The sequence below is a fragment of the Megalobrama amblycephala genome, linkage group LG2 (assembly GCF_018812025.1).
Source record: "Megalobrama amblycephala isolate DHTTF-2021 linkage group LG2, ASM1881202v1, whole genome shotgun sequence".
Lineage (NCBI taxonomy): Eukaryota > Metazoa > Chordata > Actinopteri > Cypriniformes > Xenocyprididae > Megalobrama > Megalobrama amblycephala.
The window spans coordinates 34,051,581-34,074,066 of NC_063045.1; the positions used below are offsets into that span (position 1 = coordinate 34,051,581).

Below are 22,486 nucleotides of genomic sequence, written 5' to 3' on the forward strand. Positions count from 1 at the left end.
TAAAATATGGATCGAATGTACTATTACATCGGCTATATGTTGTGTTTCTCTACTGTTTACATTCACTTAAACCATGACTGACTTAAGACATAATCGACTGTATACGAGAATACTTGTCGAGACGGGTATTTTGAGATCATTTTGTGTGTGCATGTGTCCGTTCAAGCACAAGGAGTAGCAAAACAGTTGATTATGTGTTCGCGCACCACCTAAAGGTGTCTCTGTGTGTGTGCGTGCTTTGATTGAAAACAGCACAGAAAACAGTGCGTGATTGCAAATCGAGATCTCTTTTGCCTCTTCTTGCATTTGAATTGTTTAATTGTCATTTACGCCGCCATCACCTGGGTGCAGGTGAGACCTGAACAGCACACTTTGCTATCTGTGTTTAAGCTAAACTCATTTAAGCCCTTAGCTAATTTAATCTGAAGCGGCGTCTCACTGACTCACTCTCCATCTTAAAAATATATCTAAACTACGACATATGCTCTCAATGACAAATGTGGAACAGTTAGTTCATGTGTTCATGACCTCAAGGCTAGATTACTGTAACGCTCTACTGGGTGTTCTGCTCGCCTGTTAAACAAACTACAACTGGTCCAAAACGTTCTTTCTAGAACCAGGAAGTATGACCATATTAGCCTGGTTCTGTCAACACTGCATTGGCTCCCTATTAAACATCACATAGACTTTAAAATCTTCCTACTTACCTACAAAGCAATAAATGGTTTATCTCCCCAGTACCTGAGCGAGCTCTTAATGCATTATAGTCCTTCACGTCTATTGCGATCTCAGAATTAAGGCCATCTGATAATACCTAGAATATCAAAATCAACTGCAGGCAGTAGACCCTTTTCCTATTTAGCACCTAAACTTTGGAATAGTCTTCCTATTACTGTTCGGGAAGCAGACACACTCTTTCAGTCTAAGTCTAGACTAAAAACACATCTGTTTAAACTTGCATACACATAAACCATTATCTACTTCTATAATTCAAATCATGTAAATTGTTAGGCTGCATAGATTAGGTCAGCCTGAACCGGGAACACTACCCATAACACCTGATGTACTCGCTACATCATAAGAAGAATGGCGTCTACGCTAATATTAGTCTTTCTCTGTTTATCCCGAGGTTTGCCGCAGCCTGCCAGATCCAGGCCGTATCCAGATGAGATGAAGGACCTGCATCTAGACATGATGATAATGCAGGCCAAACTACTTTCAACTAAACTATCCTCTGCAAAGGCCCATTTCCCTTTCCTTTCACTATGTATAGATAAAACATTGTCAAAATTATTCCAGTTCGCATGGATCCGTGGACAACTAATTTTTCTGTATTATGCGGACCAGTAAAGTAATTTGGCAAATATCACTTTTTTAAAAAGATCAAGCTTCTGCGCACATACACACTCAAACACGCAAACCTATAGACTTAACATGTAAATAAATGGCAAGAATGCATTAAAGGTATTCGATTTTCAGTAGGAAAGGTGTCATTTAAGTGGCCCCTAAAGTAATAATTAACAATTTTTACAACGGAAGTGATTCAATCAAAAACCAACTTTAGCTTGATAAGAATTTTCCTATTGTCACTGTGAAGTTGCTTTGAAACAATATATATTGTGAAAAGCACTATATAAATGAAGATGACTTGACTTGACAGCGTACAAAAGTTCTCTTTCGATTCTTGCGCTTGAAAGGACAAATTCACACAATTATGTCAACATGCCCATCTTGGCGAATATTCTAGCAAGCAAACATAAGCTGCTTTTCCATAGTCGGGCCGAAAAGTTCTCATTGCGTAACCGTTCCAGGGGCGTGGGCATTTTTAGTCTTGCCACCCCAGTTGCTACCCCAAAGCTGACTAGTGCCACAGCTGGCATACTGATGTAATGCACAAATAATTTTTGGTTTTGGTTTGGCGTTAGTCAACATCCTGATCGGCTCTTAATTATCTAAAAGATTGTCTTACCTAGATTGGGACACTTTAAAAGCACATATCTAATATGAACTATAATTCACAATTTAGTTTCATGTCTGAAATCAATTTATTAAAATAAAAGCGCAATTCTGTCCCAGCAGTAGGCTGAGTAAAAAAGCTAGATCGCAGTGAATCAACAGACTGGAGCGCAGGCTACGCGGCTTCAGTATGTCAGAAGAACGCACTCTTGTCCACAGACCCGGTTTCAAAATTAAACGTGAAAAAAAGTAAAGAAAAAAAAATGCTTCTGAAATTAGTGAGGGTGCTCTAATAAAGTGCAGATGCAGCCTAATGTGTAAGCACTCAGCAACAACATAACAAAAATAGCAATGTACAGGAGACGTACAGGATACAGTTGTACAGGATACAGTTGCTACCCCAAAGCTGACTAGTGCCACAGCTGGCATACTGATGTAATGCACAAATAATTTTTGGTTTTGGTTTGGCGTTAGTCAACATCCTGATCGGCTCTTAATTATCTAAAAGATTGTCTTACCTAGATTGGGACACTTTAAAAGCACATATCTAATATGAACTATAATTCACAATTTAGTTTCATGTCTGAAATCAATTTATTAAAATAAAAGCGCAATTCTGTCCCAGCAGTAGGCTGAGTAAAAAAGCTAGATCGCAGTGAATCAACAGACTGGAGCGCAGGCTACGCGGCTTCAGTATGTCAGAAGAACGCACTCTTGTCCACAGGCCCAGTTTCAAAATTAAACGTGAAAAAAAGTAAAGAAAAAAAAATGCTTCTGAAATTAGTGAGGGTGCTCTAATAAAGTGCAGATGCAGCCTAATGTGTAAGCACTCAGCAACAACATAACAAAAATAGCAATGTACAGGAGACGGACAAGATTTACAGATATTACTTTAAGAAAGCCTGATTGCAGCAGCATTTAAAAAATATTTTGATGCGAAAATTCAAATATTTTAATATATTAGTCTGCATTTACACTGGTTAATACACATTGACCCATTAATGTCGCTTTGATTGCTATGGTTATCACTGTTAACCACTGCAATTTCGAGAGTGAATACCGTATTTATATGTGTATGTCACTTCCGAAACTTTGCAGTTTGTACGGAGCCGTTGATCTAAGTAGCAGTATGAAAAAGCAAACTGTTATTAAAATACTGAATGGATAGCCTAGAAAGTGCACAAAGAGCGCTCTATAATCACTAAAGGCATTCATCTGATCTCAAGTCATCGTGATCTCACAAAGTAATCATATTAATTAAACATGATTAATGTAATCATATTATAATCAATGAAGCCACTGCACAATAAATCTCTTATTTACATTGTTGAAAGGATTTGCGAACTCAGTACTGAATAAAAAAGGAAAAACTTGCATTCATGTGGAGACATTCAACATTAACATTAAAGATGTTAATTTTTAAAAAATCTAAATGTTACAAGTTTTTTTTATTATCGAAATTTTAAATGGTTGATAGTTTAGTTGTGACATCTCAGAGATTAGCTGATTTCTGGATTAATAACTAATTGCTATTCAAATGTAAAAGTATCAAATATTAAGCAAATATTAAAGCTGCAGTCCGGCATTTTTCCTCTTTGTCGCCATCTCTGTTTGAAACCTGCGATTGCAGTCATATGCAGAATTGTTATCATTACATGCGTTGTGCATCGGCACGACTCCTCAGTAGATGAATTTAATGTTTGCTGTCAATCACTACACCGGTGTGGATACTGTAATTTAGAATCACAGATTCTACGTCTTGAAAGTATGACTAATATACGAATTTTCACTGGAAAATGTAATCTGAACAAGTAAGTAACATTTCTGCCACTTTTGTTCTGACCAACAGAGGAAAAAAGCATTAGCCTACAATAAATCGTGCTGCCAATATTGATTAAATCTAATGATCGCTTAGCTCGGATCACGCCAAACCATGCAAATTATTATTACTGTTATACTTTGTTCTCAAATTGTTAATGTTAACAACATCAGCATTGCATGACTATGTTTATTTAGTGTGTATTTAGCATTACCTGTAGATTTCAATTTTTGTAGCCAGTCCACAGTCCAAAGTCTTTTGCTTTTTGACTACGGGTGAATCTTAGTAGTCACTGATGATTGTCATTTGGACCTTTCTGGATTACAATCCACCATCAAAACGATATGTTTAATTATTTCAGCTGCTGTGAGAACAGGCTATTGATCCGCTACAAGCAGCATCCTCACATGATAAAACCGTCTAGCTTGGACTCCTTCCTTTCTGTTTACAGGCGTGACGTAATGACGCAAAGACGAACTGCTGCATGCTCGAATTTCCCACAGAAATCCACCAGGTCACTCTTATTATAAAACATTATTACAAGCTTATCATTGTGAATCGAGCCAAGATAAGGAGATAGTTTTGAACACTGGCTGGATATGTACTTGCTCATAAATTGATTTTGGATCATTTTTAACCAAAAAAAGTTACGGACTGCAGCTTTAAAATTACCCTAAAATTACCCTTTTGTGAAACCGTTGGTTTTATTATTAACTTGTGTTTACGTTGCACAGGCCTTTTTCCCACCAAGTACTTGTCAAGGGCTTCTTGAGGCTGGATGTTCAGAGAATGGAGGATTTCTGGCGGATCCTCCCCCTGTGGAAACATCTGTAGCAAATCATTCGCTGTAAAACCTCTTCAATGGAGTGGTAATTTCAGTGGTCCAAGGGGAAGCAGCTTGGGTTTTACACTACGCCCCATGAAAAAATTCATATTACTAAGCAACCACTGACAGGAATAACACAAAATAGGTATAATTTTAAAGCTTAGAAACTCACCAAAAAAACTACACAAGCACAGTATCAGGCCTGTATCAGTGCATCCCTAGTTACCATGATCTACAAGTGAATGATACTACGGAAGAACATTAGTGCATTTTAATAAAACCAAATCAGAAGTAGAATCAAGGTCGTATCAACTCCATCCCATTGTCAGAACATTTACATTTTTAAGTATTTTACACTGATGTTAATATCAGGAAATTTAAATCTGCATGCCAACTCAATCTCAGTGCCTTACTGTCAAATTTCCATGAGACAAATTATGTAATATTATTAGTAAATCCACTTTGTGAGAAACAATCAATTAATCCATTCTCCCTACACATGCAGGCAGAATTTCCTGCTCTGGGTGACATAGGGGTAAAAGAGATAAACTCAGTGACACTTCATGATGGATGACTGTTCTTGCCATGACACAGGAAGTGACTTGAATGCATCATGCTTCTGGTGTGGCCTCATCTAGACAAGCAGATCATTACTGAGAGTGACAGGACAACAGCATGAAAAATCTGTTTAAATTATGGAGATGAAGCAGGTGATACAATGAAGAACTGAATATCTGTCCATAGGATTTCCTCACATAAGTGATAAAGGAATCAATTCTTGGAGCAAGTTCAGCCACTGCAAACAATGGACATGGAAATAAATTAGTACATTAACCCAAGCAATTAATGCTTGATAGCTTTGTATGTAGAGAGCACCAACAATGAATCTGATTCAGAGCACAGTGTTTAGAATGGGCTACTATTGACAAAAGAAGCAGAAGACATTGCATGGGTCAATAGATAAATGTTGTTCACTGTAGTCGCAAACAGCAGTTAAAACAAACCTGGAGCATTCACTGAATGAATTGTCTGTCATTGCATTATCATATTAAATTGATCTGCACAGACAGTGGAAAACAAATGCTTGCAATGCATCAATGTCACTACGAATTGGCTTTGACTAGTGTGGATGGTAACTTTTTAAGAAATGCAACAAAAAGCACTTTCTTAATCACAAAACAGTAGCCTGACCCTGGCATTTTTTCTTTTATGTTTTCCATGTTGATGTAGGCTAACAAACTTGATTTAATTAATCTGAAGAGATACAGATGGTCTACTAAACAAAAAAGATGACTGACTGTTGTTTTCTTAAAGCAAGCTGAACAGTTTTTTTTTTTTCTGTTATTGTCGTAACTCCAGAACCTCATGTGGCGACATATTCCTGCAGTTAAACCACTGAAACTAATATAAGGAACAAAATCAAGATGGGTCAGACTGATTTCATTGTGATGCTGTGAGTGATAAAATGACCTGTAATGATATACAGTACTGTGTGACAGTTTAAGTGACTTTAGGGACTAAGCATGTTTTGGAAAATAATGCCATGAAGACTTTTTAATATCTCAATTAATTTCTATGAACTACATCAAAATCATTAAAGAATCATGCAACTGTTTAATATTTAATACACAAGACACTCCCCTATGGACCTCATCTGTAGCATGATGTCATTCATCACAGACAATAATTAAACTCATACCTTAGTGTATATGAACAGAGCTAACAAAGCTAACAAAGATATAGTGAGGAGCAAACAATTCAAACTTATAATAGAGATCCTGCTCTTATGACTGATAATACAGTGCAGTAGTAATTCTTCAGTGAACAAAGTAGCCTTAAACAAACCAAACAGCTCTGAAATGAATAACCCCATTACAGCATTTGATTTAAAACAAAATCGTGTTTGAAATTGGCAAACAGACAAGGGTCTTGGGTGTGTTCACACTTTCCCTTTGGTTTGTTTGGTCCGGACCAAAAAGTCCTGGTCCGATTAGCGTTCAGATTGGCAATTTTATCACCGAACCAAAAGATACCGAACCTAAAGGCATAGGGATACACTGACAACCTGATTTTATGATGTATTGCCTATTTTGAGACGGAACTTACTGAACTTCCAAAACAATACTGTGTGCTGAGGTAAATGTGCTTGTTGTGTGTGCGTAGCCTGCATATGATGGTATTTTGGCCAGCTGGGAACCCGTGAAGAGCTTATAAAATGTGTAAAGGAGTCAAAACAGCCACGGGAATCCCTCCGTCACACACACAAACGATCTGCTGCGTGGAGACGTGCGTCTGATGCCTGTGATGGGCAAAAACAATATGCGTGATGAGAAAAAACGATATGCGTGAGGATTCTGTCCTTTTTAGGGTCTCATCTTCCTGTTTTTGATTCGTTTACATGTCTTTGGTCCTTGTTGCATTCATATATCATCCGAACCGCACCAGAGTTTGTTTGGAAGCAGAGCGAGACCTATCTTTTCAGCTGTCTCGGTCCGCTTGTTTGGTGCCCACCAGGGTTCGGATGGAAGTGTTCACACGTTCAAATGAACCGCACTAACAGAGCAATCACACCAGGGTTCGTTTTTAATCGAACCAAACATGACAAGTGTGAACACACCCTAAGGGTGCTTTCACACCTGCCTCATTTAGTTCAGTTGAATCGCACTAGAGTTCATTATCCCCTTTGCTGCAGTTCGCTTGGGCAGGTGTGAAAGCAGCAATTGCACTCGGGTGTGAACCAAAAGCGCACCAAACAAGCATACTCAGACCTCCTTGAAGAGGTGGTCTCGGTATGCTTTCAAACGAACTTTGGAGTGGTTCGCTTGAGATGTGAAAGCAATCCGACCCAACGGACCAACGAACCAAACAATATCATAATTCATAACGGGAAATGTGCTATAAAAAAAGCAGTATTGTCTGATTCTGTGAGTGAGCACATTATTTAGCATAGTTGAAAACCAAATAGCGCCTCTATGTTGTGTAATTGCACTTCTCCGTGCGAGAATGCTGACGCGACAAAGCCTTGATTCCCGTTCTGCACCATTATAACATTCATATATGGTCTCTCGACACACTGACAACAGTTTGCCTACTAGACAGCGCTGGGAGATCCAGAGAGAGAGAGAGAGAGAGAGAGTGTGTTTGAATTTAATATGAATGTAGTATATCATTTAACAGCTGGAATGACGGCTACATTCATGTAGTGTTTGCGTGTGTCTCGACTTTACAAATAAAGCCACAATAAACTCATGGAGCTAACTTGTCAATCATTATTTTGATGGATGATGCAGAGAAAACTCTGCCCAATAAGAGGACAGTTGTACTCGCATGTGACTTGCATAAACACATTTTGGTACGCTTTGAAATGTTGCCATGTGAAAGCGAACCGAAAATGCAACATTGTAACAAATTTAGTGCCTGTTTCGGAACATAACAAACGATCCATAGGTGTGAAAACACCCTAAGAGAGAAGAAATGATAATTCAAGTTAAAATAACATTAAGTTATTAATTAGAATGCTACTGTAGGCCTGCCTTTACAGGTTTATACATTATTGATTTAAATCAGTTTGAAAAAAAGGGGAAGGGGGTTGAATGGCATTGTAACTTTCTGAAATTCTACAACAGGTAGGATGATGCAGTTTTATGTACTGCATTATGAAATTGTTCACTGCTCTCTCACTTTCTGTGTGTACATGCACCAAAAAAAAAAAAAAACATTAAAAAGGTTCCCTGACCTAGCACCCTGCTCCTGAGCTAAGATGCTCCCTGTTCTCAATGCACAGCAGGAATCATGGACAATGTCTATGGCAAAGCTCCTGATAATTCCAGAAGAAGAAACAGCTTCCAAAGGGCTTCGATGAGTTCTACTTGTCAATTCCATTAGTTCAACCTTGCCTGCAGATGCAACTTCATTAGCATTTAAGTCGCAGCTTGCTCTGGCCAGTAGGACATATAATAAGGAAAGCTTTGATGTTCCCATCATTTAGTCCAGAATGCCTTTGGGAGGACATATATTTCCTGTGACAGAAGCTCAGGAATTTTTCTCAGGCATTTTTCCCAGTTCTCCTGGGAACAATTCAGGACACTGGAATGGATATCAGTGAAGGTAGTGAGTACGGCCCGTCTATGCTACTCAACATCATAAGTAGATCCTCTGAGAATACTTCACAGGTGACACTTCAAAGATAAAACACATAATGAGCTGTTCACAGATCCACATGTTTCACTGATGTTGTTTGAGTCTTCCCTCACATGCACTGAGATACACTAATTTAATTAAGTTCCTTATTTTGCATTTACATGACAGGACTATTCACAACAAAGGAATATTTATTGTGAATGTTTACTGCAAATACCTATGCATCTTTTCACTATCTTTAGATAGGGCTGACCAATACAATTAGAGTTTTGGCTAATGTGCACTGTAAAACCCTAAAAAGTTCAGAATACTCAAAACATTTGAGGAAACTTATTACCTCAAAACATTTAAGTAAACTAACTCATTTTTTTTTAAAGTTGGTAGAACTTAAAATTTTTGTGACAAGTGGAGCAGGGCTGAGAGCCATGGAAGCGGATCAAGGCCAGTGTGGTGCACAGGTGTCTCTCACTAACAATCCCGTCACCAGCTTCCCTTTCCCAACTCATCATAATGTTAATTACATACAGTTAATTTACATAAACATCACATTCAGATCTTGGTTAAATGTTACATAGCAAATAACACATGCTATTATAACTATCAGAGAGACATTATCAGAGAGTCATTACATACTTGCATATATGTAATCAAACAACATATGTGGTCTTAAATGTTTTGCAGCTCATTCTCAACCTAACCGCAGGCTCTACTCTTCACCACAGTGGTAACCCTACAAAACTAACATAACAGAACCCCCCCTGAATCCCAACATAACACAACATTAAACATTAACTTATATCTCCATATGTTAATCTTGTGCAAAAGCACACAAAATAACACTTAATTTCAACAGTTATTTATATGGTCTGATGCAAAGCATGCTGGGAATTAGAAATGTGCTGCAGCTCAACTCAATCATATTAAGTTCAGCTTACTACAATGAAATTTTGAGTTCATGCAACTTTTTTCTATTAAGTACAATGAACTTTCATTATTATTTGAGTGTTATACAAACTCATTTAATTTAATTAATTTCACTGTTCGGTTTTACAGTGTGTCCTAAGCTGTTTCCAGCACAATGGTGGTGCTAACACACCGAGAAAAAAAACAAAAAAAAAACAGAATTCAGCATTGAAAGGTACATGGAGCTGCCCACTCTCTGAAGCCAGAAGAAATGGTCAATCTCAAGAGTGCTCACACTTCTGTAGAAGGACCAAACTCAGACCTCTTTCAGTGCCATCAAAACTAAATGGTAAACTGAGTGAAAAGAACACAGATGTGTCTGTATTCACGTCTCCATTTCAAGGATTTTAACATTACGGGACAATACTGTGAAGCAGTAATATTCCGTCATCTACCATATCTTTGATTCCCCTTCCTGGTCTTCTGTTTGCCTCTTCGGCTGAAGAAAGCATTGACTTTCTGTTGACCATTTTTATATCAAATCACATGTGAAGGAGAGAGGTTCAGCATGCCTGAAACTAGTAATCCTGGTGATTGAGGCTGGGTCTAACATTAAGACATAAAGGAGAATAGAGAAAGTAATTAAATTTGACAGAGCCATTTCACTGGAGGCAGAAAGCCAAATGTTCTAGATAGGATGATACATTTACTGGTCATCTTCACACTGCATCCTGAAGCTGTTTTCGAAAAACAGAGTACTATGAGTACAGTGTTAGTCTACCCCTTGCACAACATTAGGACATTGTAGAGATAGAAGCATAAATATAAGTGGCTTGTCGACTTCTACTTGTTTGGTCACTTTCATCACATATTATACACACTGAATATATAATATAGCTCTATGATCAACTAGGCTCACAATGCTTTTGGGAAAAGCAGCCCAGAATAGTTACTAAATCAACATCAGATTCATTGCCTTATTAACCAACAAATTATCATTACTCGCTGTCCCGCTGTCACATTTCCTACCTGCAACTGTGAAATACGAAGTGAGAAGCAGCCAGACTCAGGGTGTGTTCACACTTGTAGTTCAGTTCACTTGATTCGTTTGGTCCAGACATTTAGTCCTGGTCTGCTTAGTCAAGTCAAGTCATCTTCATATAGCGCTTTTCACAATACATATCATTTCAAAGCAGCTTCACAGTGACAACAGGAAAATTATTATTGAGCTAAAATTGTTTTTTGATTGAATCACTTCCGTTGGAAAAATTTGCTAATTATTACTTTAGGGGCCGCTTAAATGACACCTTTCCTACTGAAAAACAAATACCTTTAATGCATTCTTGCCGTTCATTTATGTGTTTAGTCTATAGGTTTGCATGTTTGAGTGTGTATGTGCGCAGAAGCTTGGTCTTTTTAAAAAAGTGATATTTGCCAAATTACCTGTCTAGTCCGCATACTAAAGAAAAATTAGTTGTGTCCGCGGATCTATGCGAACTGGAATAATTTTGATAACGTTTTATCTATACATAGGGAAAGGAAAGGGAAGAAGGCCTTCGCAGGGGATAGTTAAATTGACACTTCAGGGCTGTCTAGGCGCAGGTCAAGGCGCAGGTCCTAATCTCATCTGTATACGGCCTGGATCTGGCAGGCTGCGGCAAACCTCGGGATTAACAGAGAAAGACTAATGTTAGCGTAGACGCCATTCTTCTTATGATGTAGCGAGTTCATTAGGTGTTATGGGAAGTGTTCCCAGTTCCGGCTGACCTAATCTATGCAGCCTAACAATTTACATGATTTGAATTATAGAAGTAGATAATGGTTTACGCAAGCTTAAACAGATGTGTTTTTAGTCTAGATTTAAACTGACAGAGTGTGTCTGCTTCCCGAACAGTGATAGGAAGACTGTTCCAAAGTTTAGATGCTAAATAGGAAAAGGATCTACCGCCTGCAGTTGATTTTGATATTCTAGGTATTATCAACTGTCCAGAATTCTGAGCTCGCAATAGATGTGAAGGACTATTAAGAGCTCGCTCAGGTACTGGTGAGCTAAACCATTTAGTGTTTTGTAAGTAATTAGCAAGATTTTAAAATCTATACAGTGTTTAATAGGGAGCCAATGCAGTGTTGACAGAACCGGGCTAATATGGTCATACTTCCTGGTTCTAGTAAGAACTCTAGCTGCTGCGTTTTGGACCAGCTGTAGTTTGTTTAACAGGCAAACAGAACAACCACCCAGTAGAGCGTTACAGTAATCTAGCCTTGAGGTCATTGAACGCATGAACTAACTGTTCCACATTTGTCATTGAGAGCATATGTCGTAGCTTAGATATATTTTTAAGATGGAAGAATGCGGTTTTACATATGCTAGAAACATGGCTTTCAAATGAAAGATTGGTATCAAAGAGCACACCCAGGTTCCTAACTGACAACGCCAACAGAGCAGCCATCAAGTGTTAGACAGTATTCTAGGTTTTACATGAAGAAGTTAGCGTATACATTGTCATTTTTAACACCAAACCTAAAGGCATAGGGATACATTCACAACCAGATTGGTCAGCCTTTATGAAGTATATTTCGAGACATTACTTACCAAACATCCAAAACAATGCTGTGTGCTGGGCTAAATGTACTCGCTCTATGTGCATAGCCTACTTATTAGGGTATTTTGACCAGTCGAGAACTCGTGAATAACTTGTAAAATGTGTAAAAGTGTCAAAACAGTGGCAGGAATCCCTCTGTCACACACACAAATAAAGATCTGCTGTGGTGAGATGCAATTCTGACACCTGTACCGAACTGTGATGGGCAAAATCGTGATTATTATGAGAAAACTACCCTACCCTATTTATTCTCCCTGTGTTTGCAGTCCTCTGCTGGATCATCATCGTACATTCCCTCATGTGTGTGTTTCTCTCAAGTCAAGTCAAGAAGTCAAGTTAGCAAGTTAAGTCAAGAAGTCAAGTCTAGTCTTGTTTCCCCCTTGGGTTAGTTTCATTTTTATTAATAAAAGTCTATTATATTCTGCGATTGAGTCCTCGCTTCATCCCCTCACCCACCATCCCTGACAATAACATGTACTGAATCATGCACAATAAGACCAGAAATTTGTTTTAAGCAAATAGGGTCCAATTCCATTTCATGTTGACTTTAGGTGTGCATACTGTATTGTGAGCCTGTTCTGTTTAACACACATTTAATTTCTCTTCCTTAAAGGGTTAGTTCACCAAAAAATGAAAATTCTGTCATTAATTACTCACCCTTATGTCGTTCCACACCCATAAGACCTTCGTTCATCTTCGGAACACAAATTAAGATATTTTTGATGAAATCCATGTGGTATATGACTCTTCCATAGACAGCAATATAATCAATACTTTCAAGGTCCAGAAAGGTCCTAAAGACATTGTTAAAACCGTCGACGTGACTGCAGTGGTTCAACCTTAATGTTATGAAGCGACAAGAATACTTTTTGGGCCAGATTTACTAAACAGGGCAAAGTAGCGTGAGAGCGCAATTCCACAAATGCATCAATGGGAGTGGCAAGTATTGCGCGTGATCTACTGCTGACGTGCAAATTAAAGAACACAGAAGCAGTCAAATAATTTACATAATGACCAATGCAATCTAACAAGAGCAGCACAAATTAGCGTTGGGTCACAAATAAGCAGAGCTGATGCTCTCATCAGGTGTGGGTCGACACAGGCGCAACTTGTTACATGTAATCTGACAAACATGTACACATATATAATATTGTTTGCCAAGCCATGTTGGCCTATATATATATATATATATATATATATATATAGAGAGAGAGAGAGAGAGAGAGAGAGAGAGAGAGAGAGTAGTCAATGTGCGGCTTGTATAGCAGTATAGATTTACTTTCCTCTGAAAATAACTTAACATACAGCCATTATTGTCAAAATGGAAAGTATGTTCTCCCTTCTACCATGCGGTCTCTGTTCTCTGCGGTGTCTCCTCCTAGCAGCAACAATTGCAGCCATGTCACAAAATGGGTTAAGACATGCTTTTTTGGGGCGTTAAATAATGGCGCAAATACCAGTAAACTGACCAGCTCAAACATTAGTAAATCGCGTTGTGTGATTCATTTAAGTACTCTCCTCCCATAAATTTTGTATCTGAAAGGGAAACTCCTACAAATGCATATGCAATAAGGTTAGCCGCAAAAACAACTCAGTCCACGCCTTTTCAGTGCTATTTTTGCACTGTGTCCCGACAGTAGTTTTTTAACGCCAAAAGAGGGTTTGCGCTAGTGCAAGCCCTTAGTCAATCTGGCCCTTTGTGCGCAAAAAAAAAAAAAAAAAAAAACTTTATTCAATAATATCTTTTCTTCTGTGTCATTCTAATGCACTGTTTATGTCTAGCGCTTCCATATTCTACGTGGGAACGCCGACTCGTTATTGGCCGGCTACTGCTTCAGCATCACATGCATGTGTTGTGCTGCTCATGTGTGCAGCTTTGGCCAATACTGAGCCAGCATTCGGGTGTAAACACGGAAGCCTTCACTGTGCTTACTGCTTCACCTGTGTAAGGATAATGACAGGGAAAAGAAGAGATTGTTGAATAAAGTCGTTTTGTTTTGTTTTTGTGCACAAAAACTATTCTCATCACATCATAAAATTAAGGTTGAACCACTGTAGTGAAGTCAACTGTTTTAACAATGTCTTTAGTATATTTCTGGACCTTGAAAGTGTTGATTATATTGCTGACTGTGGACGAGTCATATACCTCTCGCTCAGATTTCATCAAAAATATCTTGTTTGTGTTACAGAATTTTCATTTTTGGGTGAACTAACCCTTTAATGTCACTGCCTAAGATATCTGGACATATTTATCAAAAATGTGGCCAAAACATTCCCATACTTATGTGTGTGTGTGTTTAATGTAAATATTTGCTTGCTTTTGCTTTGCTCAGTGAAAACATTTTGAAGATACAGTTCAACCCACACAACATGAAGTGTTAGAGTGAGGGAGGAACATCAAGCCTTTAAGTCTGCAGGGAGGAAATCTGCGCTGAGGAATTATCGGACAAAAACACAGCTCACTCTCTCAGAGTCTATAATCACATGAAATCAAGTCAAGACTCACAGTCAAATGTGCCATTTTTCAGTATTCTCTTCAAGCAGGATCACTGATCAATATTCCTGTCCTTCAATGCAAAATTAAAGATTTCTTAGCTATGACTAAAAACAAAACAAAAAAACAACAAGCCAATACAAAAAATAAAGCCAGTAACACAACCAGCTGACTTCAGCATCGCTTTCATTTTTATTCTTCAGATGATACAAAAATCTATCTGCATGCTTGCAGAAATAACATGCCACAAGAATATGGTCATTATTTTATACCACGGTATTAACACCTGGTACAGCACAGTACTCTTTGTAAGCATGTCATTGAGGTATTAAAGTAAATGATGTGTGTTAGTCAGTAAACGCTGTGTGTCAGTGTTTGTGTCTCTGAGGTGCTGAATACATTTAACTGCGACTGAATTAATCAGTGACATAATGCTGTGTCAGTTCCTGTCCTGAGCTGCATGATAAACCATCTCTCAGATGGTCTCTAGCGACCCCTGACACACCAATGCCGCTGTGATCATCAAGCCTTATATCAGTACCGGCCTACAGAAAAAGGCAGCATTGGCTTTGGGCATGTGGCCAAAAGCAAGAATCTTACTGGTAGGCCAGTCATTTTTGCAGTCTGATGGAAAAGATGTTAGAACCCCTCTCCATATCTATAAGCAGCCAAAGCACAAACCTATTTGGGTCTACGAGACCATTCATAGTGGGCACCGCTGGCTGGTGCAGGAGCATGCAGTTACATAAGATCTGTTTTCAGCAGTACTTTAGACTGGAGAGAAATCCATTTTACAAAGGAGAAAACCAAGTCAAGTCAAATTTATTTGTATAGTGGCCGGTAACAAAGGCTTGAGCCACTAATGCAGTTATTACAGAGAGAGAGACTGACTGACTGATTTAAGCATCTGTGAAATACCCGAGTCTGTGCGGCTCGATAGTTCAGCAACAGTGTCTCTACTAACAGTGAAGATAAGTGTTTATCTCCTTCAAAAACAGTGTTATGTAGCTTTTTTTGTTTAAATGAAAGTCACAGGGCAGTGCTGACAACAATTTTCTGTACACATGTATGTTTCTGTGTGTGTGAGTGTGTTCTGTATGTATGTGTGTGTTCTGTATGGGAGAGAAAGTGGGAGAAAAAGAGCATACATTACATAGATAATTAAACGTAATTTCTTAGGGAAGACATGGATATAGTTTGTCATTTTTATTCTATGGTTTGTTATATTTATTTGCTTAGTCAATGTCTTTGTTGTTTTTAGTTGCTGTTGTCGGTTGTAAGGACCTTTGAAATAAATGAAATCATTTGTGATATGAAACAGTAATGTGATCAAAACCTGCCTGGAACTACTTTAGCTGTGCATTTACTGGAAAATATTTCCACACCTTATTAAGCAGTTGTAATTACTTTTACACGTACCACATACAATAATTCATTCCTTTTTTCAATTTTAAAATAATTGCAAACAATTTCATGATGTTAAGGGGTACTGATTTTAAAAGTCATCTTCTCATTGGCTACATGTTCTGTCAGTCAAAACTTGACCACAAAAACAATGTCTCACAGTATACAAAAAAAAAGTATAGGATGTGCCTCTCAAAACGTTACAAAATCTGACTGCAAAATCTAACCTTGGACATTGTGAGTCATGCGAATGCAGATTAGAAATCTGTCACAATGCTTTGCTCTTAGCTAGTCATGTGACAGCTTCAAAGCCATAGGTGTGCAGCCAGAGTGAAAGCACATGCTCAAACACCTGATGCATGCACATGCCTGTAAGAGTCATGATGCAGAGATTAACATGGGGAACTGAGGTGCCCTTCTTCTCCCAATAATTTACTTTCACCCTCCACATCCAATAACAGGCAGAAATAAAACAAGACAAGCGTACACTTGCCAAGAAGGGAACCACATACATATAGCTAGTAGCTGCAATACACACACGACGGATGCCAGATCTGTTCACTCAGTTTTTTTGAGATACTGTATGATAACGCTATTTTATGTAGGCAAATCCCGTATCATGAAACCTCTGAAGATGTTCAGCAATGCAGATTTGTTGCATATGATTACATTGCCATAAATGAAAGCATGAATAAAACATTAAAAGTCTCTGTCCCATGGCAAACCAGAAAAACACTGCTCCATCAACACAGAGCTACGTGTTTACATCCAGTATAACTGGTTTCACAGCTTTTCGGCATAATACTTGTCTGTCAGTATGTCTGACATATTAATAGTACAAAACTCATCAGTTGTCCTCGTAGTATCAATGACAGACAGAAACCTGCAGATTATCAGTAATTGTCATACTCAAATGAAACCTGCTTTTAAACCTCCGTTTCTAGCAACTACGGATGAATCAATACCAACATTTTAGATACAAGTCTCTGTTACCTTGGTATAAAATATCAGTAACACTTTACAATAAGATTTCATAAGTTAACATTCGTTAACTACTTTAGTTAACATGAACTAAGAATTAACAATACTTCTACAGCATTTAATAATCTTAGCTAATATTAATTTCAACATTTACTAATGCATTATTAAAATCAAATGTTGTATTTGTTAACATTAGTTAATGCACTGTGAACTAACATGAACAATTAATGAACAGCTGGATTTTTATTAATTAACATTAAAGCTGCAGTCCATAACTTTTTTGGGTTAAAAATGATCCAAAATCAATTTTTGAGCAAGTACATAACCAGCCAGTGTTCAAAACTATCTCATTATCTTAGCTCGATTCACAACGGTAAGCTTGTAATAATGTTTTATAATAAGAGCGACATGGTGGATTTCCACGGGAAATTTGAGCATGCAGCAGCTCCTTGGTGCGTCATTACGTCACGTCCGTAAACATAAAGAAGGAGTCCAGGCAAGTCGGTTTTATCACGTGAGGATGCAGCTGGTAGCGGATCATTTATAGCCTGATCTCACAGCAGCTGAAATAATTAAACTTATCATTTTGATGGTGGATTGTAATCCAGAAAGGTCCAAATGACAATCATCAGTGACAACTGGAGATTCACCCGTAGTCAAAAAGCAAAAGACTTTGGACTGTTGAGTGGATACAGAAATTGAAATCTACAGGTAACGCTAGTATACACATAGTCATAGTAATGCTGATGTTGTTAACATTAACGATTTGAGAACAAAGTATAACAGTAATAATAATTTGCACGGTTTGGCATGATCTGAGCTATTGTTGTAGGCGATTTATTGTAGGCCTGATGCCTTTTTCCTCAGTTGGTCAGAACAAAAGTGGCAGAAATGTTACTTGTTCAGATGATATTTTCCAGTTAGAAATTTTTATATTGGTCATACTTTCAAGACAGAATCTGTGATTCTGAAGTACAGTATCCACACTGGTGTGGTGACTGACAGCAAGCATTAGATTAATCCGCGCTGACGAGCTGAAAATCACGGACTGCAGCTTTAACAATTATTTATTAAGATTAATAAATAATGTAATAAATGTATTGCTCATTGTTACGACATGTTAGTTAATACATTAACTAATGTTAACAAATGAGAACGTATTGTAAAGTGTTACCAAAATATCAATACAAATAAGCAGCAAATAAACAGCCTGATGGCATGAAACCAGAGCTACTTCAATATCAATAATTTGCAATTGATGTTGTAATAATGTAAAAGTGCTGGCATCAGCAATTCATTTGGATGACACATAGAAGAGCATACAGTTTTCCATATTGGTGCATGTCCTATCCTAGAGAAAATATGCACATTCATACTCTTCTTGCATTTCAAGACATACACACAAGGTTATTTGGGCCCTACTGTCTAAATCACACGTCATCTTTAAATCCAACTTTAAGTTATCCCTCTGAGTGCGTCGGCTAAAATGTCTAAAGGAGGACTATAATCTGGCAACTGATATTCAGAAGAGAAATCTAAAAGTAGAGGCACATCACAACGGTGCATGCAACAACAAATCTGAACTGAACTGAACAAACAATCCACTGTAACCCTGACCAACACATATTTATGTCTTTAATTGAATAGTACAAGAAATATCATGCATTAACATTCCTATCATTTGAAGCAAAAAATCAAAATGTAAACACGGAGTAATGAGAGGTTAAGATAAACTCGAACTCTAGAGACTCTAAGACGGAGCACCTAAAGTCAGCACAATTCACCCCATTCAAACCAAATTCCACAGGAGGATGTTAACCGGTGTTACCTCGTATGACCAGACGCACTGGGTCCCTCCAAAACGCCTGACGCAGCGTCCTATCTCCACATCTTCATGAGTAGTGTACATCTCCCTGAGACAGGACCCAATGTGAGGTGCCATCCTGCGGAGAACCTCCCGGCTGAAGATCATCCCTGGACCACCCATGCAGAAGTTCTCTCCGGGCTCCAGGGCCAGTTTACCCAGCTCCTCTGTGGTACCAAGACCCGTCTGACCGAGATACAGCGGTTTACTACTGTTAAGAGAGCGAAGAAATAACTCCAACTTCTCACCTATAGGAGGTAGAATCATTGGAGAAACAATGAGGTTTAAAGAAAAATCTAACAGCCATTTATATCAATTCTATATGCTAAGTTATGAATGACTAATATTCTTAAACATACTAATATTAACATTAATTAATGTACATTTCTCATCAAGTGTAGAACAAATTATAGACAGTATTAAGTCACATTAGATGACCTGTGAAATAAAAAGTTGAAATAAAATAGCTGTTATTTTTGCATAAAGCAAGTCCTATTCATATCTTTATGCGTAAAACCTTTTTAATGAGGAAAAAAATATATTGTCTTCACCAAATATATGTTGATTGACCAATGGATACAGCCACCTAAACTGATTTGTACAAACTAATGACAGCGATCAAACATCACTGACTAAAATCAGAGTTCAGATTAACATCTCAGATTAACATCTGAGTTACTTTTACAAAAAAACCTGCCTAGAGTCTATCCGGGTCATATTTCACCCCAGAAATCAAAGGAAGGACATTATATTTTGCATAAAGAAAATGAAGCCTGATTTTAGGACGATTATTATTATTATTATTATTATTATTATTATTAACATTGTGACATTATTTTCATGGAATTTTTTTAATTTTACCCTTAAATTCTGATTACTGTTATATATAAAAAATAATGTTATATTATATATTTTTTTTTATTTAGAGGCATTTATTTTACTGTAAAAATTAAATCATATGAGAATCACCATGAAAAAAACAACTTAAAGTAAAATGTCTGGATACATCACATTAATACGTATTTGGGGGAAGTTCAACTGTCATTAAAATAATGTCCAAATGCAAAACATCTCAGTGGTCCTACAATAAGAAGAAAAGGGCACTTTAACTCATTGTCATTATTTCAAAGTTTGTTGTAGAAATATTTCCAAAGCTCTATGTATGCATCAAAATGCTTCAGCACAGCAATGCCTGGTAAAACTTTAGTTTAGTGTCATTGTTACATGTAATTACTGTAGTAATAACTATAAATTATGCATAATTACATGCAATTACCCCAAACCAAACCCTCATCCTAACCCTAACCCTATAGTAGTTAATTATTATTATTTAGTACTTAAATGTATAATTACACTGTAATACTGACACCTTAAAATCAAGTGTAACTCAATGTCTCTTTTCACTCTTGCTCTTCATATTCATATCATACCCTTATTCATAATATACTTTTGCCATTTATTTTTATTATTCTTCCTGGTTTGTCTTTTATTGTATATCATTTTATGTTTTATTGCCTTGTCCTTTAATATATATTATTGTATATTCTTTTATATTTTATTGTCTTTGTTTTTTATGTCTGTTCTCCTTCTGTTCTACCCCATCTTTCTCATGAAGACAAAACAAAGTAGGAATTTCATTGTACTAAGTACATATTAAAATAAAGATCTTGAATCATATTCAGCTATTCACCTCTGATGTAGACATCGTCATCAGCCCTCATAAACCACTCATATTTATCCAAATAATGGTCGTGCATGTACTTCAACATCATGAAAGACTTCTTCTGAGGAGGGTATGAATCGTCCACCTCTGTCAGCGAGATGACAGGAACTGGAATTGGCAGGGGCACCTTCTCAGAGCCCTCACTGGAGAAGAACTCCACCCGCCCGGGGATGCTGGGGGTCCACGTCCTGTAGGCAGCCACGGCCCTGGAGGCCAGATACTTCTGAGCTGTCATGACCCCCACATACAAGAAACTATTAGCTGGAGGTACATGTCCCGCTCCACTGCTGTTCCCTGTCCTATTAAGCTCCTCTTCACCTTCATCACTGCCTTCCTGGCTGGAGAAGACTGGCTGCAGCTGCTTGTGTCTGCCACTGGTTGATGAGGTACTGTGGGCGGTGTCTGAAACTTTAGCCTGAGCCCTGGCGTTATTGTAGTATGTACACACTGAAGACCTTCTGTTCTTCGCACTGATTTCTACAACTCTGGGCACAACAAGCCACGACGCGGCTGTGAAGCCCAGAAAAACCCCCACGATGACGCTCACCAACGGTCTTCTAGACCTGAGGGCCATCGCACAGTCAATACAGCAGATTACTCATATACAACAGTCTCCTCAAACTGATATGTGCATTTTAGAGTCAAATGACTGACGACTGTGATTATCTAACATCTGCAAAGTGCGTTCGCGTGCACGTCGCGCAACCCGAAGGTGAGTGTTGTCCCGTTACACATGAGGTAAACATCTTTCAAATGTATCGATCACAATATTTATCGGTTAAAATCCATCCAAGTGTTGATATGGCAGCTCTCTTTTCAATTCTCTCTTGCTCGGCGAGGAGAGTTTAATATAATTCTTTCGGTAGTTGCCAACGGCGCGTACAATACACATTACTTAAGTGAAAACGCGTCACACTGTAACGTTTATAAAGTTGACGCTTCCTTTTCCAAGCAGTGAAGGCTTGCGTTGTGCCGTTCTCCACTGAAGACACCGTTTCCTCACCTCACTATAAAGACATACTGCATTCACGTAACCCTTTTCCTCATTCAGCCGCTTCAGTCTCCACAGACTCGCCATTTTCCTCACAGTTTGACGCGAAGAAACGGAACTTTTTCTCCTCGTCTCTCAAGCATTTCTCCGGGTTTAAGCCTCTGGGCGCACTGATGTAACGGGACAAACGCTCTTTGCTTCGCCTCAGTCACGGGGCGGAGCGAAGCAGCTGCGCTTTCTCTTCCCTGGCTGACGTTTGCAGGGAAATCCAAAGAAGGCAGGAATTTCACTGCGCTGGGCTTCATCGGTCTACTGATTCTGAATATTTGATTTAAACATAAACTACATACACGAAGTCTAAAAGTCACAAGACTACGTGTACCCAAAAGATCAAATAAATAAATAAATAAATAAAAATAAAGTTGTAAGTGATGTTTTTATACTATGAATAACATTTACCCTCTGCCTGACAGATACCAACACACGTAATGACAAATTACACCTGACTGAGTGGCCTGCCAAAAAAATAAATAATAATAATAATTTTTGGAAACTGCCTAATCGGTGGTGTGACTATCTAAAACATTGAAAATATTTGGGAAACCTGTTTGGAAACTGTCAATACCTGCGTAAACCTGCAATAGGCCTACCACATATTTTCATCATGTACAGAAACTGATAAGGAACTTCTTGACTGTTAATGAAGTGCTCTGTAGCACGTATGTTGTATAAATGTATAAATACAATGTATAAAGACATAAAACATCCATCCAACATGAAGA

At 38.0% G+C, this 22,486-nt stretch overlaps 1 protein-coding gene across 1 annotated transcript in view; it reads right to left on the minus strand.

Moving 5' to 3' along the window:
• Positions 1–22,023, minus strand: part of LOC125256314 (chondroitin sulfate synthase 3-like) — an 89,007-nt gene extending 66,984 nt beyond the window's left edge. Inside the window, exons 1-2 of the mRNA XM_048172211.1 lie at positions 20,681–22,023; positions 18,955–19,238 (exon numbers count right to left, since the gene is read on the minus strand). Coding sequence (XP_048028168.1) covers positions 18,955–19,238; positions 20,681–21,287 — 891 coding nt within the window. The 5' untranslated portion in view covers positions 21,288–22,023. The remainder of the gene's footprint in view (positions 1–18,954; positions 19,239–20,680) is intronic.
• Positions 22,024–22,486: the final 463 nt, after the last annotated feature.